We start from the raw sequence: 26,886 nt of genomic DNA, 5'->3' as shown, positions 1-26,886 counted from the left end.
AGAAGACCTAAATAAAATTGTGTCTGAACTAGCAGCTGCAAAGACAGCTTTTCTCCCAAGTACTAATCCTTCTCAGAAGGCAAAAAAGTACCACTTTTCATTCCTTTCAGCCTCAGGGGAAAGCAAAAGGTCAGTCTTACCCTAGACAATCTCGCGTTTTCAAGCCCAAGGCAAAGCAATCTTGGTCAGCCCATCAGCCTGCTGCGAAATCTAACAAGCCTGCTGCATGATAGGGCGGGCCACCCCCTGGGGGACCCCAGGGTGGGAGGCTGACTTCTACAGTTTGCCCAGGTCTGGCTCGCGACCACTTCAGATGCTTGGGTACTGGAAGTTGTCTCTCACGGGTACGTTGTCTCCTTTAAGAGATGTCTTCCTCACCAGTTCTGCACAATGGCTCCCCCTTCGGACTCGTTAAAAGCGCAGTCTCTACAAACGGTTGTAAGTTTCCTCCTGAGTACAGGAGTGGTTGTGCCGGTTCCTCTATCCCAGAGGGGCAGAAGGGAACTATTTGACTCTGTTTCTGTATCCAAAACACAATGGGTCTTTCCGGCTGTTAGATATTGGAATCTGGCTATATCAGATTCACATTGCTGTGCTTTTCTGTTTTACACTTTTCCATGTTTCACCACTGTCTATTGTTCAGTGCTATTGTGCAGCTTGCTGCAAAAGTCTGTTGTTTTATGGTGGTCATTCCGAGTTGTTCGCTCGTTGCCGATTTTCGCTAAGCTGCGATTTGCTGATAAATGTGCATGCGCATGGTAGGCAGCGCGCATGCGCTTAGTTATTTAACACAAAACTTAGTAGATTTACACAAGCTCGAGCGACGTTTTTTCAACGCTCGAGTGATCGTAGTGTGATTAACAGGAAGTGGGTGTTTCTGGGCAGAAACTGTCCGTTTTCAGGGAGTGTGCTAAAAAAGGCAGGCGTGCCAGGTTAAAACGCAGGAGTGGTTGGAGAAACGGGGGAGTGGCTGGCCGAACGCAGGGCGTGTTTGTGACGTCAAACCAGGAGACAAACGAACTGAGCTGATCGCAATCTAGGAGTAGGTCTGGAGCTACTCAGAAACTGCAAATAATTATTTAGTAGCAGTTTTGCTAATCTTTCGTTCGCTATTCTGCTAAGCTAAGATACACTCCCAGAGGGCGGCGGCCTAGCGTTTGCAATGCTGCTAAAAGCAGCTAGTGAGCGAACAACTCGGAATGACCACCTATGTTCGTTTGCAGTCTAGTAAAGTTGAACGTATCATGCTGATCTCAGCTCCTGGTCTCAATGTCTGTTTGTGTCAATGAGCACTTATACAGACACTACAATTGGCGATGAGTGGTGCTTCTGAACCCATGTCACATCTGTTAGACCAGAAAGAAGTGGCAATGTTTGTGAAGGAATCACAATGCAATCTGTTCAGCTGCAAGCGCCGGTAAGGACACACTGCCATGGCCCTACATCTAGACACCTTAAGTGACTTTGACATTGAAAAAGATGACTGGCTCCTCTATACTGAAAGGTTGCAACAGTATTTTCTGGCAAATAACATTGCTGTAGACAAATAAGTACCAGTACTATTAAGTGTGAAGGGAGGAAAAGCCTATGGTGTGCTCCGCAATTTAACGTCCCGTATGAAACCTGCTACGAAGTCTTATGCAGATATTGTTAAGATTTTACAAGAACACTTGTCCCCTAAGCCTCTCCTGATAGCAGAATGGTTCAGATTTCATTAACGGAACCACGAAGAGGGGGAATCAGTGGCTGCATATGTGCAGAGCCGGCCCTAACCAATATGATGCCCTAGGCAAGATTTTGGCTGGTGCCCCCTAGCACCTCCACTAGTTCTGCAGGAGATGCTTGGCATGAGTCAGCTGGCAGCTCTGCTAACGTCGGGCACCTTTTGTTTATGAAAATGCATCTTATTTGCATTACTATGTGGCTAGGATGCACAAGCAGCTTCTGCTGATTAAAATAATATGCAGCATGCCTATATTGTGTGTGCGACTGCGGCTGTGTCTGCATACGAAATGCTACATCACAGTGATTTCTAGGAATACACTGCAATGTAGTATTTCATATGCAGATACAGCCGCAGTCACACACAGAATATAGGCATGCCGCATATCATTTTAATCAGCAGAAGCTGCTGATGCCCCTAAGCATAACAAATGCCCTAGGCATTTGCCTAGTTTGCCTATGCCTAAGGCCGGCTCTGCATATGTGGCAGCATTACAAAGACTGTCAGAGCACTGTCAGTTTGGAGATGGCCTGATGATGCCCTGAGAAACTGAGTTGTTTGCTTGCTAGCTGCTTTTAGCAGCAGTGCACACGTTAGGCCGCCTCCCTCTGGGAGTGTATCTTAGCTTAGCAGAATTGCGAACGAAAGATTAGCAGAATTGCGAATAGAAATTTCTTAGCAGTTTCTGAGTAGCTCCAGACTTACTCAGCCATTGCGACCAGCTCAGTCCTTTTCGTTCCTGGTTTGACGTCACAAACACACCCAGCGTTTGCCCAACCACTCCCCCGTTTCTCCAGCCACTCCTGCGTTTTGCAACTCAAACGCCTGCGTTTTTCCGCACACTCCCATAAAATGGCCAGTTTCCGCCCAGAAACACCCACTTCCTGTCAATCACACTACGATCAGCACAGCGATGAAAAAGCTTCGTTATGCCGTGAGTAAAATACCTAACTTTTGTGTAAAATAACTAAGCGCATGCGCTCTGCGAACCTTGCGCATGCGCAGTAAGCGATTAATCGCAGTATAGCGAAAATCGTCAACGAGCGAACAACTCGGAATGACCCCCATATGTGGGATTTTAAGTGAGAGTGTGCAAAAACATTTACTAACAGAGACAGACCTCACGTTTACATGTGCAGTACAAGTGGCACTTTCAATTGAAACTGCAGCTAACGATGTGATGGAGCTCCAAATAGCCGGCAAGTCTGCTTCACAAGTTCACAAAATGGTGACAACAACAACAAACACAACTCCCTTGCATGCACATGGTCCCCCATTGGAAGTATGCTACCGGTGTGGCGCAGATACACATTCATCCAGGGACTGCAGGTTCAAACATGAACTGTGTAGGAAATCTAACAAAAAGGGGCATATTAAACGTGTTTGCCGGTCACAGGCATATCAAGCTAAGACCACTGGCGGGACAAAGAATCACAGTAGATTAAAGAATACATATGTTTTGAAATACCACGAGGTGGACTCAGACAGCGGCAATGATCTGGGCAGTTTGGAAGTGTTTGAGCAAGCAATTTGGGTCACTCCACAAATCAATGGCCACCCGATTAAAATTGAACTGGACACAGGATCAGCAGAGTACAAACGCCATTTTAAAAATGTTAAATTAAACAAAACTTTGGTGCTGCTTAAAACATATACTGGAGAGAAAATCATTCCATGCGGGGTGTTGCCCGTACTTGTGCAGTGTAATGGGCAGTAGGAGACTCTGGACTTATACATCGTTCAAAAAGGCGGTCCAGCATTGTGGGGTCGGGAATGGCTACAAAAAATTAAATTAGACTGGTCAGTTATCAAAAGCCTGAGCGTCACACACACCCTGCCTTTGTCCCTGAAAACAGTCCTTAACCAAGCTACAGCTATTTTTCAACCAGGCATTGGAACTTTGCAACATATAAAAGGGAAGTTAGTGCTCAAAGATGGAGCTGTTCCCAGTTTCCATAAAGCGCGACCGGTACGGTACGCTATCAGACAGAAGGTGGAGCTGGAGTTAGACCGGCTGGAAAATGATAAAACCATATCCAAGGAGGATTGGAGCCCTTGGGCAACTCCAGTAGTTCTAATTGTAAAAAAAAAATGGTACAGCACAGCTGTGCGGGGATTTCAAGGTCACCATAAATCCAGTATTGCAATAACTACCCATTACCAAAAATTGAAGATATCTTTGCAAATCTGGCTGGAGGACAAAAGTTTAGCAAGATTGACCTAGCGGATGTGTATCTACAAATGGAGATAGAGGACAATGCAAAGGAGTTCCTCACCATTAACACACACCAGATGTTACAAGGAGATCCTGGTACCCAGGGCTATCTGGATGACATTATTGTGACAGCTCCGTCTGATGCAGAACACCTCCAAAATCTTAAACTGGTGTTGCAGCAGCTTGAACAATATGGACTCTGAGTCAAAAGAGACAAGTGTCAGTTTTTCATAGCCTCTGTCACATACTGTGGGCAAACGATTGATGCAAATGGACTACACAAATGTCAAGAAAAAAAGGAAGCTGTGCTAAAGGCTTCCCAGCCAAAAGACGTGTCCCAGCTTCTTAGGGTTCATTAACTATTACCACAGATTCTTGCCTAACTTAGCCACAGTTCTGCATCCATTACATCAGTTGCTCCAGCAAGGTCAGGAATGGCTATGGTCTACAGAATGTGAGTATGCTTTCTCAAAGGCAAAGGACTTATTAACATCAGACATGGTGTTAACCCACTACAACCCCTCGCTTCCTGTTAGAGTGGCATGTGATGCCTCATCTTACGGCATCGGAGCTGTCATGTCACATACTATGCCAGGTGGACAGGAATGTCCAATAGCTTTTGCATCTCGGGCATTATCCAAGGCTGAACGTAACTATGCACAGATTGACAGAGAAGCCTTAAGCCTGGTTTGGGAAGTGAAACGATTCAATCAGTACTTATATAGCAAGAAATTCACACTCGTGACTGACCATCAACCACTTTTGTCCATCTTTAACCCTCAGAAGGGTATTTCTGTCATGGCGGCTGCAAGGATGCAGCACTGGGCCCTGTTCTTAGGTGAACATTGCTATACTAAAGAATTCAAGCAGACTGCACAACATGCCAATGCAGACGGGTTGTCCCAACTGCCTTTACAGACTGCCCCATTGCCACAGACAACGGAGGATTTGTGGAATGTTTTCACAATGACACAAGTGCAATGTCTTCCCATAACTGCCAGTATGATCAGATGTGAGACTGCTCAGGACCCTATCCTGGCTCAAGTACTCACAGCCACTCAAAAAGGGTGGGCAGCTGTCCCTTACTTTCATCGGAGGCATGAGTTGACAGTTGATACTGGCTGCCTCCTCTAGGGGTTGCGGATCATCGTGCCTGTCAAGCTGCATGCAAGAGTTTTAGAGGAGTTCCATGTGGGTCATTTGGGCGTGGTCAAAATGAAGGCACTTGACACAAGTTTTGTATGGTGGCCAGACTTGGATCAACAGTTGGAGGATCTGGCCAGATAGTGTTCCGGGTGCCAGTCTGTTCAAAATATGCCTGCTCCAGCACCATTGCATCCATGGGAGTGGCCATCCACTCCATGGCAGCGGATACATGTGGACTTTGCGGGACCATTTCTAGGGTCCATGTTCCTGGTGGTGGTGGATGTCTGTTCCAAATGGCATGAAGTTTTTACAGTTACTTTTTACTACAGCTGCACACGGTGGAATTGTTGAGGAATCTTTTTGCCAAAACAGGGGTACCAGAGCAGTTGGTCAGTGACAACGGCCCTCAGTTTACCACTGAAGAGTTCCAGACTTTCCTGAAGAAAAACTGAATTCGTCATAATACCTCCGCCCCATATCACCTGGCTACAAATGGACTGGCTGAACGCTTCATACAAACTTTAAAACAAGCTTGCCATGCCATGCGCACAGACAGTGGCACTTTACAACATAAGCTCTCCAATTTCTTGTTTGCCTACAGGAATTCAGTTCATGCCACAACAAATCAAACCCCAGCTATGCTGTTCCTGGGCAGGAACTTCAGGTCTTGACTGGATTTGATTAAGCCGGATATTCGTGGACGTATTCGTGATCGGCAACTGAAGCAGTCTCTAAGTTCAGGTGGTACCAAAATGGGAGTTTTTTCTGTAGGCTAGACTGTGTAGGCCCGTAACTATCGTGGGGAACAGAAGTGGGTAATTGCAACAGTTAAACAATGCAAAGGCTCACTGTCATATATAGTGGAAATTGAGCAGGGAGTACTGTGGCACAGACACCTGGATCAACTACGTGACCATAATGAATCACCTACACTTGATGGAAAAAAACCTTCTACAGAAGCTCCGGTGTCAATACCAGCACCAGTACACACAGTGGATTGTTCAGATAGATCATCTGAACAATCCAGAGTCCAGAGTTGCCTAATTGTTCCAGCCCAATGATAATGATGAAGTGAACACTAACATAGTAAAGTCCACAGACATCTTAAGTGCTCCTGCTCCAAGTTCACAGGTCATTCATGAGGACCGCCGCTATCTTTCTCGTGTAAGACATGCGCCACAAAGACTGGACTTGTAAGATGGATTAAGAGGCATTACGTACATGGGGAGGGAACTGTTATATATTGGAATCTGGCTATGTCAGATTCACATTGCTGTGCATTTCTGTTTTATACTTGCAGTTGCATGTTTCACCACTGTCTGTTGTTCAGTGCTATTGTGAAGCTTGCTGCAAAAGTCTGTTGCTTTATGTGCGTTTGCAGTCTTGTAAAGTTGAAAGCATCATGTTGATCTCAGCTCCTGGTCTTAATGTCTGTTTGTGTCAATGAGCACGTATACAGACACTACACCAGCCTATACTCAACCTCAAATCTTTGAAAAAGTTTGTGAGAGTATCCTAGTTTCGTATGGAAACACTGCGCTCAATAGTACTGGCTATGGAACCCGGAGACTATATGGTTTCCCCAGGACATACAGGATGCATATCTGCATATTCCTAATGCCATCTCGCATCAACAGTTCCTGAGGTTTGCTATTGGTGACCATCATTACCAATTCCAGGCTCTGCCTTTTGCATTGGCTACTGCCCCTCAGATCTTCACCAAGGTCATGGCCGTTATGACGGCTCACCTCCGTCGACAGGGAATCAAAATCCTCCCTTATCTGGACGATCTCCTGATTCTAGCAAGGTCACACAAACTCCTCCTCAGTCATCCACCTGACGGTGACCTTCCTGCAAGCTCACGGATGGCTGATAAATTGAAAAAAGTCCTCCGTGATCCCTGCTCAGAGCATGGTGCACCTGGGGGCTCTGTTGGACACGCACAGTCAGACTGTTCTTGGCTCCAGACAAGGTCCTGTAACTCCAGGACAGAATAAGACACTTAAATCATCGCCCCAGAGTGTCGGTACTCTCTGCAATGCAAGTCCTTGGCCTAATGGTGTCGTCCTTCGACAAGGTTGAGTACGCTCAATTTCATTCTCGTCGTCTCCATCGGTTCATCCTTTCCAAAGGGGATCGCCTCAGATCAAATACCAAATGGTCTTTTTGACTCCAGAGGTTCGTCTGTCGCTGTCCTGGTGGCTCCAGGACCAGCAATTGAGCAGGGTCCTTCCCTTCTGGATCCCCAACTGGGTCCTACTGACAACGGACGCCAGCCTTCGGGGTTGGGGAGCGGTGTTGGAGCAACACTCGTTTCAAGGTCATTGGACCAAGGAATAATCACTCCTTCCGATCAATTTCCTGGAGCTGAGAGCAGTGTTCAGTGCACTGTCTCTCGCTCTGCCTCTGGTATGGAACAGTATGGTATGGAACATTACTGGTGTGGAACAGTACTGGTATGGAACAGTATGGTATGGCACAATCAGACAATGCCACCACGGTGGCATACATAATCCATCAAGGCGGTACTCGAAGCCGCATAGCAGTGTTGGAAGTGTCCAAAATCCTTTGTTGGGTGGAACGCCACCTGCCAGCCATATCGGCAGTGTTCATTCCTGGCATCCTGCACTGGGAAGCGGACTTCCTCAGTCGCCAGGACATTCACTCCGGATAGTGGAGCCTTCATCCTGAGGTCTTCCAACTCCTGGTGGGCAGATGGGGTCTACCAGATGTAGATCTCATGGCGTCTCGGCACAATCACAAGGTTCCAGTCTTCGGATCGCGAACCAGGGATTCTCAGGCAGTGGTTGTGAATGCAATGGCAGTTCCGTGGAACTTTCAGCTGCCTTACATATTCCCTCCGGTGTCACTTCTGCCCAGGGTACTGCGGAAGTTCAAGCAAGAAGGAGGAATGTTGATTCTAATCGCTCCAGCATGGCCCAGATGGCAGTGGTTCTCAGACCTGCAGGGTCTATTGATGGAGCATCCCCTTCTAGTTCCTCAACGACAAGACCTCCTACAATAGGGCCCTTGTCTCTATCCGGAGATGGCCAGACTGGCTTTGATGGTGTGGCTCCTGAAGCATCACTCCTAAAGGCTAAAGGGTTTTCTGAGGTGGTTATTCAGACTATGCTGAAGGCCCACAAACCGGCCTCTGCCATATGTACAGTATTAGAGAGTTTGGCATTCTTCACATGGTGTGCTGATAAGAATTATGATGCCTATAGATATAGAACTTCCAGAATTTTGGCTTTTCTACAAAAAGGCTTGGACTTAGTCCTTCGTCTTGCCTCCCTCAAGGTTCACATATCTGCCTTGCCAGTGTGGTTTCAGCGCAAGATTGCCTCTATACCTTATGTTCATACATTCATTCAGGGTGTTTTACGTATTCAGCCTCCCTATGTCGCCCCACTGGCTCCATGGGACCTGTCTATTGTATTGAAAGCCATTTAAGAGTCTCCCTTTGAACTTCTTGAATCGGTGGACCTCAAATGGCTCATGACCAAGGTCCTGTTCTTGCTGGCTATTGCCTCTGCAAGAAGAGTCTCGGACTTAGGTGCTTTGTCCTCTCGTCCCCCCTTTCTGATATTTCACCATGACAGGGCAATTCTCCGAACCCGGCCCAGTTACTTCCCTAAGGTGGTGTCATATTTTCACCTTAACCAAGAGATTGTGGTCCCGACCTTTATCTCTTCGGACTTGGCAACTGAAGAACGGTCTTTAGATGTGGTTAGGGTTCTCCGTGTCTATGTAGACAGGACCGCTTCTATTATACGGTCTGATGCTCTATTTGTCTTGTTTGGTTTCCACAAGCATGGCTGGCCTGCGAATAAGCAAACTTTGGCCAGATGGATTAGAAAGGTGATTGCACATGGTTACGCGCAGGCTGGTCTCCCAGCACCTGCTGTAATTACGGCCCATTCTACCCGGTCTGTTGGACCTTCTTGGGTGTCCCGCCGTGGCGCGCCTGCTGAACAATTGTGCAAGGCTGCTAGGTGGTCCTCAGTGAATATGTTTCTTAGGTTCTATGCCTTTGATACTTTCGCCTCCCAGGATGCTTCCTTTGGACGCAGGATTCTCACATCCGCTAAGGCGCGTCCCCTCCCCTGAGGAACTGCTTTAGGACATCCTCGATGTTTCCCTGTGGAAACCAGTGTACTTTGCTGCAGAAAAGGAGAGTTATGGTAGACTTACCATTGTTAACTGTGTTTCTGCGAAGTACATTGGGTTCAGCAGGGCGCCCACCCTGACGCACCTAGCTTCTTCGGGTTTGTATGGCATTAGCCACAGGTACCTTCTTCTGTCGTGAGATTGTGTTCTTATGTGACTAACATCTACCTTCTCTCTTACCTGCTCCTGCATTGTACTGGTTAACAAATCTGAGCTCACAGTGCCTGGAGGCGGGGTTATATAGAGGAGGCCCCTATGCATCCCGAGACAGCTAAAGATTTACCTGTTGGTGCCTCTGGATCCATATCCACTCTACACCCCGATGTTTCCCTGTGGAACCCAATGTACTTTGCAGAAAGAGAGTTAACAATGGTAAGTCTACCATAACTCTCCTTTTTATTCACTCAGCAGGCAGCATACAAATTAATGAGAGATGAGAGTCAATGGGTCGGACCCAATTGCCTGGTGGGCCGTATGCAGCCTCCGGGCCACATCTAGTCCACCTCTGGTCTATAATTAAGTAGTTGCTTACAAATTAATAAGGGACATCACGATCAATGGAATAAGGGATAAGTAATCATGAACGAATCAACAGTGGTCTAAAGGGTTTAATAAATAATTGATTAGAGTCATGAACAAACCCAGTAGAGCATATACACAGTGATTTGTCCTATCAGCTCTATTCACAACCTTTTAATGCCCCACATTTATTTTAAGCTTGGTAAGCCATCATCCTAGGGGAGAAGTGTTTGGCAAAGCACCAGGCATGGGTGTGGCTATAGTGGGTGCATGGGGTGCCATTACTATAGGATCCAGAGGCTTAGGGGGCACAGTTCACTTGCTATGAGGCCCAAAAACCTCTGGCTACACCCCTGGCGTCAGTGGGAATATTCACCTTTGATTGTATTAGTTGGGTATCCCTGTTAGATTTACTGAGTCATACAGACTTTCTCTTCGATCATCTTCAGGTTTACAATAAACATACTAAATATTTGCACATGCACATATTGTACTACAGCACATATAGATGCATCTTCATACACTGTGGCTTCAGTCGTGCTAAACAGCCCTTACTGTATCTACGTGTCAGGTATTGTGCAACTCGGCTGTGTCTGAAGAGAGAAGAAGGCCTGTATGCAGTCTCCATCTGGGTAGCCTTCTCTTTAGCTGGCAGCGCAGCGGATCTCTGAGCACTCGGGTCACCCTAGCACTGTATCAGAGTCCAATGTGCAGGTCTCCGGGAAAATAGTACGGTGGACATTTTCCTAGCATTTTCCTACTGCACATGCGCAAAACTCTGGGAAAATGGCCACTGCACCATTTATCCTGTGATCTGTGCAGCGCTGATGCCACCGACGCAGGACTCGAAGGGGGTAAGTATTCAAAAATGAGTGCACCCATTATAGATACGCCACTGGTGCCAAGCATCTTTTTTGCTCAAAATGTGTCTTATTCATATAAATAAAACATCTGGAAGTGACAAAACTATGTAACTAGATTACACTGATGAATTTGATCTGTGACCAGTGGTGCAAGTAGAAAAAATGTCTTATAGGCACTGTGTGCGGCGCGCGCGCCCAAAAAATGGGTGTGGCCAAATGCAAACATGGGGTGTGGCCAATGAAAATGGCGGCGTGATACACATATGGGGGAGGGGCAGATACACGTATGACCCCAATAGTGCCAGATACACGTATGACCCCAATAGTGCCAGATACACGTTGCCCCACAGTGCCAGATATACATTGCCCCACAGTGCCAGATACACATTGCCCCACAGTGCCAGATACACATTGCCCCCGCAGTGCCAGATACACAAATACCCCCAGAGTGCCAGATATACATTGCCTAGCAGTGCCAGATATACATTGCCTAGCAGTGCCATATACACATTGCCCCACAGTGCCAGATACACATTGCCCCACAGTGCCAGATACACAAATGCCCCCAGAGTGCCAGATATACATTGCCTCACAGTGCCATATACACATTGCCCCACAGTGCCAGATTCACAAATGCCCCCAGAGTGCCAGATATACATTGCCTCACAGTGCAAGATACACATTGCCCCACAGTGTCAGATATACATTGCCCCCCAGTGCCACAAACAGAAATGCCCCCAAAGTGCCAGATATGCCCCCAGAGCCAGATACAGAGATGCCCCCAGTGCCAGATACGCATGTCCCCCCAGTGCCCACGGCAAAATTCTTAAGGGTACGCCGTAATCACCCGTACCCGCCCACTTGCACCGCTGTCTGTGACATTTGTACATCTGTGTGAAACTGAGTCTGAAACTGCGTCTGAATCTATATATGAAATGCTATGAGACAGTGCCTGCGTCTTTTTCTCATGCCAAGTTCAGTTATGCTTCATCTGTGACTTTGTACATGTTTAAAACTAACTCATGTGTGTTTAAAGTCACAGTCCAGCGTCTCTAGTACACTCGCAGTGGTGTTTTCCAGATTCTGTGATGTGAATAAGATGTAAAATTGAAAGGCATCGTGTGCTGTATGGCATATTGATGCTAGATGTATGATGACACATCTGTACTCATATTTCGCAATGTGTAGCCCTAAACAGAACACCAGTTAAGGATATGGAACTTCTGGACAAAGTACCTTGGAACTGTTTGGGCCAAATACCTTGAAAATTTCAGTAGTGTATTGGACACAGCAGTAAAAGGCAAAACATACTGTACACAGATAAAGGGATCTATTCATGAAGCAGTGAAGTGTGTAGAAGTGAGCTAGTTAAGAAGTTGCCCATGGCAACCTATCAGCATTGAAGTAACATTTATCATTTGCATACTATAAAATTATACAGAGCAGCTGATTGGTTGCCATTGGCAACTTTTCCACTGGCTCACTTCTCCACACTTTTCACTGCTTCATGAATAGACCCCATAGTTTGTAACCAGAAAACACTGCTAAGTGCTAACCTGATATTCTGTTTATCTGATTGAACAGCGAATCCAAGAACTGGAGGCCACTCTGTACAATGCCCTGCAACAAGAAACAGCCATCAAGTTTGGGGAGCTCCTTAATGACAAGCAGCAGGATGAGCTCAGGATGGCCGTGGAAAAGCTGAGGCGGCAAATGTTGAGAAAAAGCAGAGAGTTTGACTGTCAGATCCTGCAGGAGAGGATGGAGCTTCTCCAACAAGCTCACCAGGTAAATCAGGATTAAGCAATGAAAGATCCAGTTGTGTCCAAGGGCCTAATTCAGAGTTGATAGCAGCAGCAAATTTGTTAGCAGTTGGGCAAAACCATGTGCACTGCAGGGGGGGCAGATATAACGTGCACAGAGAGTTAGATTTGGGTGGGGTGTGTTCAAACTGAAATCTAAGTGTAAAAATGAAACGGACAGTATTTACCCTGCACAGAAACAAAATAACCCACCCAAATCAAACTCTCTCTGCAAATGTTATATCTGCCATACCTGCAGTGCACATGGTTTTGCCCAACTGCTAACAAATTTGCTACTGCGATCAACTCTGAATTACCCCCCAAGTCTCTTATTTGCATTGTTCTTGATGATTCATCCAGCATCAGAGGAGGGAGTTAACCGCCCCAAGGTATTTTCTGATATAACCCACTCTTACTAATATCTGGTGAAGTCCCTTTGCTAAGTGGCGCCGAGGTCATTCAGAAACATGACCTGTTGAGTGTGCATAAGGAATGGAGCTGAGGGTCACTGGTCTACAAAATGGAACACAGAACATGTATCATTGACATTTCCGGATCTACATTCTCTGCCACATGGATGCCTTGTATTAAATTCCATAAAACTTCTTCTCTGAGTTATGGAAAATGTCCCTCCTGGTAGCGCACCATTTACATCTCTGCTACTTGTTTCCCTCATTCTAACATGTTTTACTTGCTATGCCACTGCACCTGCTCTTGAAACTTGACTGATGTTTTGTAATGACTAGTGATTGGTTCTAAAAGACATGTACAGTATTTACAGCCCTGATTTCAACATTGTTTTTGTAAATAATTTCAGAGGATACGAGATCTGGAGGATAAAACAGATATTCAGAAGAGACAGATTAAAGACTTAGAGGAAAAGGTTGGTTGGTAGACTTTATTAATTTATTTTATCCCCACATATGTATTTTTTTTCTTCTTAAAGAAAAGTGGTTAGGACTAAAGTACTTACAGTATGATGAACTGTTTGTTGTTGCATTTCAGGGATGTGAACATACATTCATATGCTGTATAAACGATCATTAGTTTATACTGGGTAGTTTAGTTAGACATTCTAAATATATACACTATAATGTCAACAGGTCCAATATTTAGACAACCAAAATGTCTACATGGGGACATAATGAAGACATGGACATAATGTAAATAAGAATAGATAGGGTTAAAATATTGGCAGTGAAAATAGCATTTAAAATAAAGACAAATAATAAGGTTGACCGTCATAAGAAAATGACATAGACGCTGATAGGAGACGGCCGACTGCTCAGTCACTGCAAAAACCTGGCAACAGGTTAGGAGAATTGAAATAGGTACATTACAAAAAAAAATGCGCGGGGTCTCTTCAAATCCACAATAAGTCCTGGGCTGCCATAATGGTAACCAGCCCCAAACTGGTCAGCTAAGGGCTAAAATTCCTCAGAAAGTCGAGACCCCAAAAATAAAACGAGTTCCCCTTTCCCGAGGAACAACCAGCAAAGGGCTATTTCCTGCACCCAGGTGGTGGTGGGGGCGGGGGATTTCGGTTAATAAAGCCTTAATAATATTTTTCTTTACAGGTGTCCTACAAGTCCCAGCAAGACTGCTCTGTCATGATGGCACTTGGCATGGAACAAGTACCAGCATGCCTGGACATTAAGGGTCTGCTGTCACCTGTAGTTTGTCTGTAAAAAAAAAATAAGGAGAGTTATGGTAGACTTACCATTGTTAACTCTCTTTCTGTGAGGTACACTGGGTTCCACAGGGAAACATTGGGGGGTGTAGAGTGGATCTTGATCCAGAGGCACCAACAGGCTAAAGCTTTAGGCTGTCCCAGGATGCATTGGAGCCTCCTCTATAACCCCGCCTCCAGGCACTGTGAATTCAGTTTTATTAACCAGTCCAATGCAGGAACAGGTAAGAGAGAAGGTAGATGTTAGTCACACAGAACCACATTCTCACGACAGGAGAAGGGACCAGCAGCTAATGCCATACAAACCCATATAAGCTAGGTGCGTCAGGGTGGGCACCCTGCGGAACCCAATGTACCTTGCAGAAAGAAAGTTAACAATTGTAAGTCTACCATAACTCTCCTTTTCTGCAGCAGGTTAAATTGGTTTCCACAGGGAAACATTGGGGATGTCCTAAAGCAGTTCCTCAAGAGAGGGGATGTTACTTAGCAGGTATGAGAACCTGGCGTCCAAAGGAAACATCCTGGGAGGCGGAAGTATCAAAGGCATAGAACCTCATAAACGTGTTCACAGAGGACCATGTAGCCGCCTTGCACAATTGTTCTGCGGACGCGCCACGGCGGGCCACCCAAGAAGGTCCAACAGACCGAGTAGAATGGGCATTAATAGCAGCAGGAACAGGGAGACCAGCCTGCACATAAGTTTGTGCAATCACCATTCTAATCCACCTGGCCAAGGTTTGTTTATTTGCAGGCCAGCCACGTTTCTGAAAACCAAACAAGACAAAAAGGGAGTCTGACCTCCTCATAGAGTCAGTCCTCTCCACATATATATACGGAGAGCCCATACCACATCCAAAGACCACCCTTTGGAGGACAAATAAGAAGAGATAAAGGCTGCAACCACAATCTCTTGGTTAAGGTGAAAAGATGATACCACCTTAGAACTGCCCGGACACGATGAAATATTAGAAAAGGTGGACGACCGGACAATGCACCTAAGTCCGAGACCCTTCTAGCAGAGACAATAGCCAGCAAGAACAGGACCTTGGCCGTGAGCCATTTAAGGTCCACCGTCTCAAGGGTTCAAATGGAGACTCTTGCAGGGCATTCAGGACAACAGACAGATCCCATGGAGCCACAGGAGGTTCATAGGGAGGCTGAATCCGTAAGACACCCTGAGTGAATGTATGAATGTCAGGTATAGATGCAATCTTTCTCTGAAATCATACCGACAAGGCAGATATGTAAACCTTGAGGTAGGCAAGACGAAGGAAGTTCTGAATCTGTATGCATCATAATTCTTATCAGCCCACCATGTAAAGTAAGAATTCAGACCCTGTAATAAATCCGAGCAGATGCCAGTTTGCGGGCTTTTAACATAGTTTGGATGACCGCCTCAGAGAATCTTTTGGCTCTCAGGAGTGATGCTTCAAGAGCCACGCCATCAAAGCCAGCCTGGCCAGGCCCAGATAAAGACAAGGGCACTGTATGAGGAGGTCTGGGTGCTGAGGAAGTAGAAGATGATGCTCTGTCGATAGACCCTGCAGGTCTGAGAACCAATGCCATCTGGGCCACGCTGGAGCAACTAGAAGTAGAAATCCTCCTTCTTGTTTGAACTTCCACAAGACCCTGGGCAGGAGTGACACTGGAGGGAACACATAGGGCAGTTAAAAGTTCCATGGAATTGCCAGTACATCCATGAACGCTGCTTGAGGATCCCTGGTCCTCGATCCAAAGACCGGAACCCTGTGATTGTGTCGAGATCATCAGGTCTGCGTCTAGTAGGACCCACTTGTCCACTAGGAGTTGAAAGACTTCTAGATGAAGACTCCACTCTCTGGCGTGCATGTCAATGCATTGAACACTGCCCGCAACTCCAGAATGTTTATTGGGAGGAGTGACTCCTCCTTGGTCCAGCAACCCTGAAAAGAGTGTTGATCCAACACCACACCCCATCCCCTCAGACTGGCATCCGTTGTCAGCAGGACCCAGTCAGGGATCCAGAAGGGATGGCCCCTGCTCAATTGCTGGCCCTGTAGCCACCAGGTCAGCGACAGACGAACTTTAGGAGTCAAAGTGATCATGTGAGATCTGATCCGATGAGGTAGGCCATCCAACTTGGAAAGGATTAACCTCTGCAGAGGGCGAGAATGAAATTGAGCGTACTCTACCATGTTGAATGCCGACACCATCAGGCCAAGTACTTGCATCGTCGAGTGTATTGACACTCTGGGTCGACAAAGGAAGCATCTTATTCTGTCTTGAAGTCTCTGTGTGTGTCCAGGAGTGCCTCCAGGTGCACCATGCTCTGAGCTGGGACCAGTGAGGATTTCTTCCAATTGATGAGCCACCTGTGGGCTTGTAGGTAGCTTACCGTCAGTTGCAGATGACTGAGGAGGACATCATGGGAGTTTTCCAGGATCAGCAAGTCGTCCAGATACGGCAGGATCCTGACTACCTGGCGATGGAGATGTGTCGTCATTACGGTCATGACCTTGGTGAAGATCCGAGGAGCCGTAGCCAGTCCAAATGGCAGAGCCTGGAACTGATAGTGTAGGTTGTCAATAGCAAACCGCAGATACTGCTGATGTGACTTGGCAATAGGTATATGCAGGTACGCATCCTGAATATCCAGGGATATCATATAGTCTCCAGGTTCCATAGCCAGTACAATTGAGCGCAGTGTTTCCATACGGAACTTGGACACTCTCACAAACTTGTCCAGTGATTTGAGGTTGAGTATAGATCGGAAAGACCCATTGGGTTTCGGAACTAGAAACAGGATCGAGTAGTAACCTCTGCCACTCTGGGCCAGAGGAACCGGCACTACCACTCCTGTATTCAGGAGAGAACTCACAACCTTTTGCAGAGCTTGCGCGTTTAATGGATCTGAATGGATAACTGTTGTACAAAACTGGTGAAGGGGACAACTCTTGAAGGAGACTGCGTACCCATGAGAGACAACTTCTCACACCCATGCATCTGAAGTGGTCATTAACCAGGCCTGGGTGAACTGCAGGAGTCGGCCTCCCAACCAGGACTGCTTTGCCTTGGGCTTAGTGGTTTTGGGAGCACGAGATTGTCTCAGGTATGCCTGGCCTTTTGCTTTCCCTTGAGGCCAAAAGGAACGAAAAGTGGTACCTTTAGCCTTAGTACAGAATATAGTGATAGATATATCTGGGAAACACTGAAAGTAAAACCACACAGCAGATACAGGCACACACAGTTACAGGCAATGCAGATAATTATTATGACAATAAAACTGCACTGGACTAGTATATGTACAGATATATATAACACAGCACGGTCCTAGACCGGAGGTATATATCAGAATACTCGTACAATATATGCTGTAATAGGTACACTTTTTCTTAACTAACGTTGTCTGTCTAAAGACATGTAGAATACTCAAGTGTTTGTAAAGTCACAGCGCTGTATACAGGCGGCTTTACAAGGGAGACCTTGCCCTGCAGTCCCAGAGACTAGCCGCAACTGTGCTTATAAGATGGCGCCCTGCGTCTCAGTCAGGCAGTGAGGGAGAGTGTGAGGCAGGTCCAGGGCGGGAAATCTGCAGTAGATGGTGCCCTGGGCCGGGGGAGGGGCGACAGGTTAAGCGTCACCTCCCCTATGCTGGACTTCCACCCTGGGTACTGTGAACCTTATTAAATGGGGTGTTAGTACACCTGACCGGTACTCGGTGACAATGGCCACGCCAGCGCCACGTCCAGTCTCCCTAGGTCGCGGACGGAACGCGATATAATGTAGGTCCTGCCTGGGGGACCCTCTTACCTCCTCTCCATAGCAGCCACGCGAACCAGGAGACCGACTGCGACCGTGTGCCTAAAGCCAGAGCGTCTCCGCTGCAAGTACCCGGAAACTGAGCTGCGGGAGTATGCAACGTCGCTTGGGAGGTGATGGAGCTGCAGACCTAAAGTGTCACCATGACATACAGTGCTGACAGCCCCATTTTAAAGAAATTTTCTGTGAGAAAAAGCTTTTCAGGGCTGCCCAGTGCAGCCCCCGTTAAGTGACCTGCTGCTGCAGACACCAACTGAAATTGAGCTCACAGTGCCTGGAGGCGGGGTTATAGAGGAGGCCCCAATCCATCCTGGGACAGCCTAAAGCTTTAGCCTGTTGGTGCCTCTGGATCAAGATCTACTCTACACCCCGATGTTTCCCTGTCGAAACCAATGTAACCTGCTGCAGAAATTAAAATATAGACAAGACATGGACACTGAATATTTTAGTACTTTATAAAAAAAAACTCTCCCCCACACAGCCCTGGTTTTCCCATGTAATTCTCATACACCCCTTGGATCAGGTCCTCTTCCTTTCATGTAGGCATCTAGTGATCTTGGAAAAATAACAAACCACAGTACCAAAAATAAATTGCTGAACTGTGTGAACACTGGCATTGTGTGTGTCTCTGAATCAGGCCCTTAGTGAGCAACATGTTCCATTAATCTGCCTGGGAGAGTAAATGTCTGTTCTGTTACAGTTATCGGCATGCAGTACATTTCCATGTGACTAAATACTTCCTTTTCCCTCTGCAGTTTCTCTTTCTATTCTTGTTCTTTTCTCTCGCCTTCATTCTTTGGCCTTGACATTAATGTTACCTCTTGATCAGGTAAGAGCTACTCCCTCTCCTTCCTTTCATTTATTCAGCATTTCTCTTACAGCAGAACTGTAGTGTGTGTGTGTGTGTGTGTGTGTGTATATGTATATATATATATATATATATATATATACACTGCTCAAACAAATAAAGGGAACACTAAAATAACACATCCTAGATCTGAATGAATTAAATATTCTTATTAAATACTTTGTTCTTTACATAGTTGGATGTGCTGACAACAAAATCCCACAAAAATTATCAATGGAAGTCATATTTATTAACCCATGGAGGTCTGGATTTGGAGTCGCACTCAAAATTAAAGTGGAAAAACACACTACAGGCTGATCCAACTTTGATGTAATGTCCTTAAAACAAGTCAAAATGAGGCTCAGTAGTGTGTGTGGCCTCTGCGTGCCTGTATGACCTCCCTACAACGCCTGGGCATGCTCCTGATGAGGTGGCGGATGGTCTCCTGAGAGATCTCCTCCCAGACCTGGACTAAAGCATCCGTCAACTCCTGGACAGTCTGTGGTGCAACGTAGCATTGGTGGATGGAGCGAGACATGATGTCCCAGATGTGCTCAATTGGATTCAGGTCTGGGGAACGGGCGGGCCAGTCCATAGCATCAATGCCTTCATCTTGCAGGAACTGCTGACACACTCCAGCCACATGAGGTCTAGCATTGTCTTGCATTAGGAGGAACCCAGGGCCAACCGCACCAGCATATGGTCTCACAAGGGGTCTGAGGATCTCATCTCAATACGTAATGGCAGTCAGGCTACCTCTGGCGAGCACATGGAGAGCTGTGCGGCCCCCCAAAGAAATGCCACTCCACACCATTACTGACCCACTGCCAAACCGGTCATGCTGGAGGATGTTGCAGGCAGCAGAACGTTCTCCTTGGCGTCTCCAGACTCTGTCACGTCTGTCACATGTGCTCAGTGAGAACCTGCTTTCATCTGTGAAGAGCACAGGGCGCCAGTGGCGAATTTGCCAATCTTGGTGTTCTCTGGCAAATGCCAAACGTCCTGCACGGTGTTGGGCCGTAAGCACAACCCCCACCTGTGGACGTTGGGCCCTCATACCACCCTCATGGAGTCTGTTTCTGATCATTTGAGTAGACACATGCACATTTGTGGCTTGCTGGAGGTCATTTTGCAGGGCTCTGGCAGTGCTCCTCCTGTTCCTCCTTGCACAAAGGCAGAGGTAGCGGTCCTGCTGCTGGGTTGTTGCCCTCCTACGGCCTCCTCCACGTCTCCTGATGTACTGGCCTATCTCCTGGTAGCGCCTCCATGCTCTGGACACTACGCTGACAGACACAGCAAACCTTCTTGCCACAGCTCGCATTGATGTGCCATCCTGGATGAGCTGCAGTACCTGAGCCACTTGTGTGGGTTGTAGGGAGGTCATACAGGCACGTGGAGACCACACACACTACTGAGCCTCAGTTTGACTTGTTTTAAGGACATTACATCAAAGTTGGATCAGCCTGTAGTGTGTTTTTCCACTTTAATTTTGAGGGTGACTCCAAATCCAGACCTCCATGGGTTAATAAATTTGATTTCCATTGATAATTTTTGTGTGATTTTGTTGTCAACACATTCAACTATGTAAAGAAAAAAGTATTTAATAAGAATATTTCATTCATTCAGATCTAGGATGTGTTATTTTAGTGTTCCCTTTATTTTTTTGAGCAGTGTGTATATGTATATATATATATATATATATATATATATATATATATATATATATATGTACTGCTCTAATACTTCCTTTTCATTTGTCCAGTCTTACTCTATACCAGTTGGTGCCTGCCATGATAAAGCACACTGAGCCCTAGTAGAGAGGCATTCCTTGGGGTGTATTTACTAATATTCGTGTTTTTGCCGTTTTTAAGGGCGTTTGAACTCGAATGGTATCGGGTGCATTTTACTGCAACTTTTTGAATCCTGATACGGTTATTCACTAAGCTGCCGAGTTTTGCACAATCGTTTTTTCCGATGTCGATGTGATTCGTAATATCAGGCAGTGTTTTACGGGAGTGATGAGTAAAACACTGCCTGACAAAACACAAGGAATCCCGGCCGGATCTGTGAGATCTTCATTGTGCAGGGCTTCATTGTGTACCTTAAAAAGTTGTTTAAAGTCTTAAAAAATCTGAAACAAATTGCGTGGGGTCCCCCCTCCTAAGCACAACCAGCCTCGGGCTCTTTGAGCCGGTCCTGGTAGAAAAAATATGGGGGTAAAAATGACAGGGGTTCCCCCATATTTCTTCAACCAGCACCGGGCTCTGCGCCTGGTCCTGGTTCCAAAAATACGGGGGACAAAAAGCGTAGGGGTCCCCCGTATTTTTGAAACCAGCAGCGGGCTCCACTAGCCAGGTACATAATGCCACAGCCGGGGGACACTTTTATACTGGTCCCTGCGGCCCTGGCATTACATACCCAACTAGTCACCCCTGGCCGGGGTACCCTGGAGGAGTGGGAACCCCTTAAATCAAGGGGTCCCCCCCTCCAGCCACCCAAGGGCCAGGGGTGAAGCCCGAGGCTGTCCCCCCCCATCCAAGGGCGGCGGATGGGGGGCTGATAGCCTTGTGAAAAAATGTGAATATTGTTTTTAGTAGCAGTACTACAAGTCCCAGCAAGCCTCCCCCGCAAGCTGGTATTTGGAGAACTACAAGTACCAGCATGCGGTGGAAAACCAGGCCCGCTGGTACCTGTAGTACTACTACTAAAAAAATACCCCAAAAAAAAAGTACACACACACCGTGAAAGTATAAGTTTATTACATACATGCACACCTCCATACATACATACTTACCTACTTTCACACGAGGCTCGGCCCTCTTCTCCACGTAGAATCCTTGGGGTACCTGTGTTAAAAATTATACTCACATAATCCAGGGTAGATTCCGACCTTTGAATAATCCACGTACTTGGCAAAAAAAAAAAAAAACGGAAACCCGACCACACACTGAAAGGGGTCCCATGTTTACATATGGGACCCCTTTCCCCGACTGCCAGGACCCCCCCTGACTCCTGTCAAAGAAGGTCCCTTCAGCCAATCAGGGAGCGCCACGTCGTGGCACTCTCCTGATTGGCTGTGTGCTCCTGTAGTGTCTGTCAGGCAGCACACGGCACAGATACAATGTAGCGCCTATGCGCTCCATTGTAGCCAATGGTGGGAACTTTGCGGTCAGCGGTGAGGTTACTTTCGGTCAACCTCTGTGTAAACATGGGACCCCTTTCAGTGCGTGGTCGGGTTTCCGTTTTTTTTTTTGTGCCAAGTACGTGGATTATTCAAAGGTCGGATTCTACCCTGGATTATGTGAGTATAATTTTTAACACAGGTACCCCAAGGATTCTACATGGAGAAGAGGACCGAGCCTCGTGTGAACATAGGTAAGTATGTATGTATGGAGGTGTGCATGTATGTAATAAACTTAAACTTATACTTTCACGGTGTGTGTGTCCTGTTTTTTTTGGGGTATTTTTTTAGTAGTAGTACTACAGGTACCAGCGGGCCTGGTTTTCCACCGCATGCTGGTACTTGTGGTTCTCCAAGTACCAGCTTCCGGGGGAGGCTTGCTGGGACTTGTAGTACTGCTACTAAAAACAATATTCACATTTTTTCACAAGGCTATCAGCCCCCCATCCGCCGCCCTTGGATGGGGGGGACAGCCTCGGGCTTCACCCCTGGCCCCTGGGTGGCTGGAGGGGGGGACCCCTTGATTTAAGGGGTTCCCACTCCTCCAGGGTACCCTGGACAGGGGTGACTAGTTGGGTATGTAATGCCAGGGCCGAAGGGACCAGTATAAAAGTGTCGCCCGGCTGTGGCATTATGTACCTGGCTAGTGGAGCCCGGTGCTGGTTTCAAAAATACGGGGGACCCCTACGCTTTTTGTCCCCCGTATTTTTGGAACCAGGACCAGGCGCAGAGCCCGGTGCTGGTTGATTAAATATGGGGGAACCCCTGTTATTTTTATCCCCATATTTTTTCAACCAGGACCGGCTCAAAGAGCCCGAGGCTGGTTATGCTTAGGAGGGGGGACCCCACGCAATTTTTTTCTCAGTTTTTACACTAAACAGACCCTTTCCCATAGATAACCATGCACAGATCTCACTGATCCAAGCATGGTTATCCAAACTCGACTGGAAAAAGCAGGTCTATTTTTTTGCTGCTTTTTTTAACGATTCGAAAAAAAAACAGACCCGCACTTGAGCACTCAGAGACTAACACTCAAATACGAATGAATAGTGAATGCCCGTATTATATGAAATATCAGCCGTGTTTGACCGATGGTCTATTCATTCGTATTTCTGAACTTTGCAAATCAAACCATTACGAATAGTCCAAACACTGCCGAGATTGGTGCTTAGTGAATTCCCGGATTAGGACTTAGAAAAAAAAAACACAAAACGGACAAACTCGAATTCTTAGTAAATACTGGCCCTTGTTTTTCATGCTTAATGTGCACCAAAGGATATACTGTACACCTCATACTACACTATAATCAGATGCTCATTTTATCTTAAACAGATCTTTAACAGATTCCAAATTTTTAGATTTCTTTAGTTGTGGAACACGTGGGTGGGATTAGAATGGATGGGAGTACACACTGACAATGAATGGACCATTATATGAATCATGAATTAATCTTGCATAGCATAAAAACACGCAATCAAGGGATAAGTGAATTTCTAACCTTTTTTTACGTGATAAGATCCCAGAAACAGTTGTGGGAGTGGCATGTACCACACCATGATACCAGTATATTAGTACCTGGCAGAACTGCCCCTCACCTTTCCACTGCTTTGCCCATCTCAGTGCTGCGGCTACTTGTGCCGTCATTCTCCCCATCCACTCTGACCTTCCCCTCCCCCCCGCTTCTTTGCTCCCATTCTTACCCCATTCCTGGTGGCCGGTCCTCCTCACCTAGGTCAGTCCCTTCTCCCCCGCAGTGGAAACCATTGTGGTGAAAGCCCTGGATTCCACTGCGTGTGCATTAACGAGATGAGACAGACTTTCTGAAATTAAACATTGCACCTGAGCTTTCTGCTTTTCTGATTGTACCATGATCTATCTTCTCAGTCTTCACATGTTCTTAGTTTATTCATATCTTTTCTCTGCCCTGCCCTCATGCCTGCCCCATCGTATCTCTTGTCTATTCCGCTCACAGCTAACTTGAGTTACTGTAGAATATAGGGTTCAAAACTGGGCCAAGTAGCAAGTGCTGCCAACCCTATTCTTTCCCATTGATCATCCTTGCATTGCCCATCTCTGTTTGCTAGATGCATCGTTTATCCATGATTTATCTGTGTCGCGTAACATTTTTCCTGTTTTGTTGCTTCGTTTCAGGAAACTAGGAGACACGGATGAGCCCTTGCAAAAAGACCAATGCTTCCATATTTGCAGAGAGAACAACACTGTTTACAGCTGGGCTAAAGTAAAAAATACCTGACCTTGCAATTCAAAGCCATTGTTCCTGGTCTGCTACTTGACAGTTGTGGCGTGGCCAGTCTAAAGTCACAGTATATATGCTGCACTCAGTGGAATTGTAAGCGCTTAGTCCAAAAGAAAATGTGTACAGTCCAAGAGGAACTACAGGTCAACAGAAGAAATGTGTCTTGGGTATAGAACCAAAGCTTTTGAGAAACAAACTATTCCCTGCTGTGCAGGGGAACACTTTTAATGTAACACCATAAATCCAATGAAAGACGTGAAAAAGACATGCAAAAGGACAAAGCCGGAGACATATTCCCACCACCGCCCAGGTTATTTACTATAAAATATTCATTGATAACAGTGTGGTTTGCTTTATACAGGGATGCTATTCGTCTCAACTCAGGAATAGTGACAACCGAAATGTAACTACGGAATGATGGGAGGAGAGTTCAACTTTCTAACATTTAGGACTTGCTGTGCATTCATCTAATTTCTCCAGCATATTAAGCATAAGGAACAAAGGCATGGGAATATCAGCAGGAGCACTCTATGGGAAATTTATATTAAGTTTTAACCCACTCAAAATGATTTTTTCTCTATTCAAGACTATAGGTTTAATTATATAAATGGAGCATTCATAAGGCCGTTACTTTTAAAACAAACACACCAATTCCTTTATTGACGTTTATGCATGAAATTGCATTGAAGCAGACTATGCAGATGTGAACGTACACCTACATTATTGTACAGTAAGTAGTGGGATTGGTTTCACTGTGCACATACTGCCTTATGGTACTAGGTGAAAGCATTAACTAACCAGATATTCAGTTTTTTAAAAGTTGAGCTTTGAAAGCAGTATCTTAAAACTGGCAAATGTAGTGCCTTACGCCTAAAACCTCGGAGCCTACTGTATACTCCCTATATTGTGCTGATGACACACAATGAATGTGTGCATACATCTGTAGCATTATCTGCTACTGTGTGGAATCCTGTTCCTTGTGCTTTGGAAAGCGGCAATGTACATAGTCATACAGTAGAATACAGAAATGCTTCTAATACAGAGCAATACAAATGTTATTCATTGTAGGTTGCCACTCATTATAAGCTGTGCTTATGAGCTTTGACTATCCCAGGATTAACTTCCATTCTGTATATAGAAAAATTTTCCAGAAAAAGTATTCCGTTCTTGACTTCCCACTCCGATCATTGCTACATATCTGACAGCTTGCACAGTTTCAGTGCTGCTTCCTTATAGGAAAAGCTATAGGTCAAACATATAAAACCTGCAAACCAACGTTGAGACGTACATTTAACATGAACATCTATGGTACCTATGATATTTCATATGCTAAAGAGTAACAACCATTGGGGAATTTATTTTTTCAGGTTTTTTTTTCTATAACTATTTTATAAAATAAAGAAACAGTCGCTGACAAAACATTTTTAATGATAAATAATTACACAATACCGGAATCTCTTGAAATGTAAAAGCAGACATTCAAGATAAAAGCTTTCAGAATTAGGGGATTAATAGCCCCAGAACACTCCCTGACTTCTGCAACATATTGTTTCAAAAAGGGAGACACTAGTACTGGCCTCTGTTTTCATTTTACTGACACTTAAGATATTAAAAAGTAGTTTAAAAATACCGTTATCTTGATACTCCCCGGTTCTGAATGTTGTAACTATGTTCAGAAAGACTCATGAAATGAGTAGTTTAAGGACACTCCATGAGGCTTAGAACATTACGCGGATTTCTGAATACTAATTTTTTTTTTTTATTTTTTTTTTATCAAATTCAATTATTTTCATTATTTGGAAGCAATTTCATCTCCTCCAATTGTACATACAGTGTTCCACTGACACCTTTTCTTATGAGAGTGAAGTTCTCTGAAGAATTCACATGCCGTTGGCATGCCAGAGTATTTCACAGAGGGAAAGGGTATTGAAGACTAAGCATGAACATGCAAGTGAAGAATGTTTATTATTAATACTTAATGGAACAAAGCGTCCCCATTGCAAGATAATGATATGTAATATTAATCATCTTTATATGAAACTGGTCCTCTTAAATCGTAAAATACTGATTTTTCAATTTGAGATATGTAAGCATTCAAATTCATTCATTCAAGTCTTTGGGTTTTGTAATGAATAGACTTCTACATCATCCCTACATTATGAAGTTTTCCGACAAATATTCTCATCAAACCAATCAACTGGTCACAATATTTATACTGCCGGCAAGTCCACATACTGTGTTTGTGAAATAAAGACTGTACAGACTTCTATACTGGTGTATATAGTAGGATGGATTACTGTAGCCTATAAAAGTGTACTTCCTGTGAATAAGATGACTGACATGGTTTGTCCTAAATATTAAACTGTACAGTTTGCTTTTGTACCATACCTCTGACCAATAGCCATTTCTATATTTTATTATGTTAAGACTGTGGATGTCCATTTTGTACATTATTGTCTTTGTCAGCATAACCATTATGTGCTCATAAAAAAGGGCAGTGAAGCAAACAACTGACTTTATCTTGTACGCAGAAAACACTGGCATGACTGGATTCAGAAACATTATAAATGAGTATCTATACAGTATAGAATAGTAACTGTCATATAAACAGAATTCCACCTTCATCAGAAGTAACTGGCCGACCTATTATTTCCGTTTTGTTGGCTGCAGATGGG

The 26,886-nt window shown here is 45.4% G+C and overlaps 1 protein-coding gene across 3 annotated transcripts in view; it reads left to right on the top strand.

Annotated features, from left to right (window-relative positions):
• The window catches only part of JAKMIP2 (janus kinase and microtubule interacting protein 2), a 241,153-nt gene extending 214,555 nt beyond the window's left edge, over nt 1-26,598 (top strand). For 2 of the 3 annotated variants that reach the window (XM_063928046.1, XM_063928048.1), the window contains 4 exons: nt 12,221-12,424; nt 13,256-13,321; nt 18,682-18,755; nt 24,106-26,598. In XM_063928046.1, the coding sequence (XP_063784116.1) occupies nt 12,221-12,424; nt 13,256-13,321; nt 18,682-18,732 (321 nt within the window). In that variant the 3' untranslated portion in view covers nt 18,733-18,755; nt 24,106-26,598. The remainder of the gene's footprint in view (nt 1-12,220; nt 12,425-13,255; nt 13,322-18,681; nt 18,756-24,105) is intronic. The other variant, XM_063928047.1, reaches the window with a different exon arrangement.
• The last annotated feature ends 288 nt before the right edge of the window (nt 26,599-26,886 follow it).

Source organism: Pseudophryne corroboree, chromosome 6 (genome assembly GCF_028390025.1).
Source record: "Pseudophryne corroboree isolate aPseCor3 chromosome 6, aPseCor3.hap2, whole genome shotgun sequence".
In the NCBI taxonomy this organism is placed as follows: domain Eukaryota; kingdom Metazoa; phylum Chordata; class Amphibia; order Anura; family Myobatrachidae; genus Pseudophryne; species Pseudophryne corroboree.
Note: the sequence above shows the minus strand (reverse complement) of the source record. Positions and strands in the feature narration are given on the sequence as shown.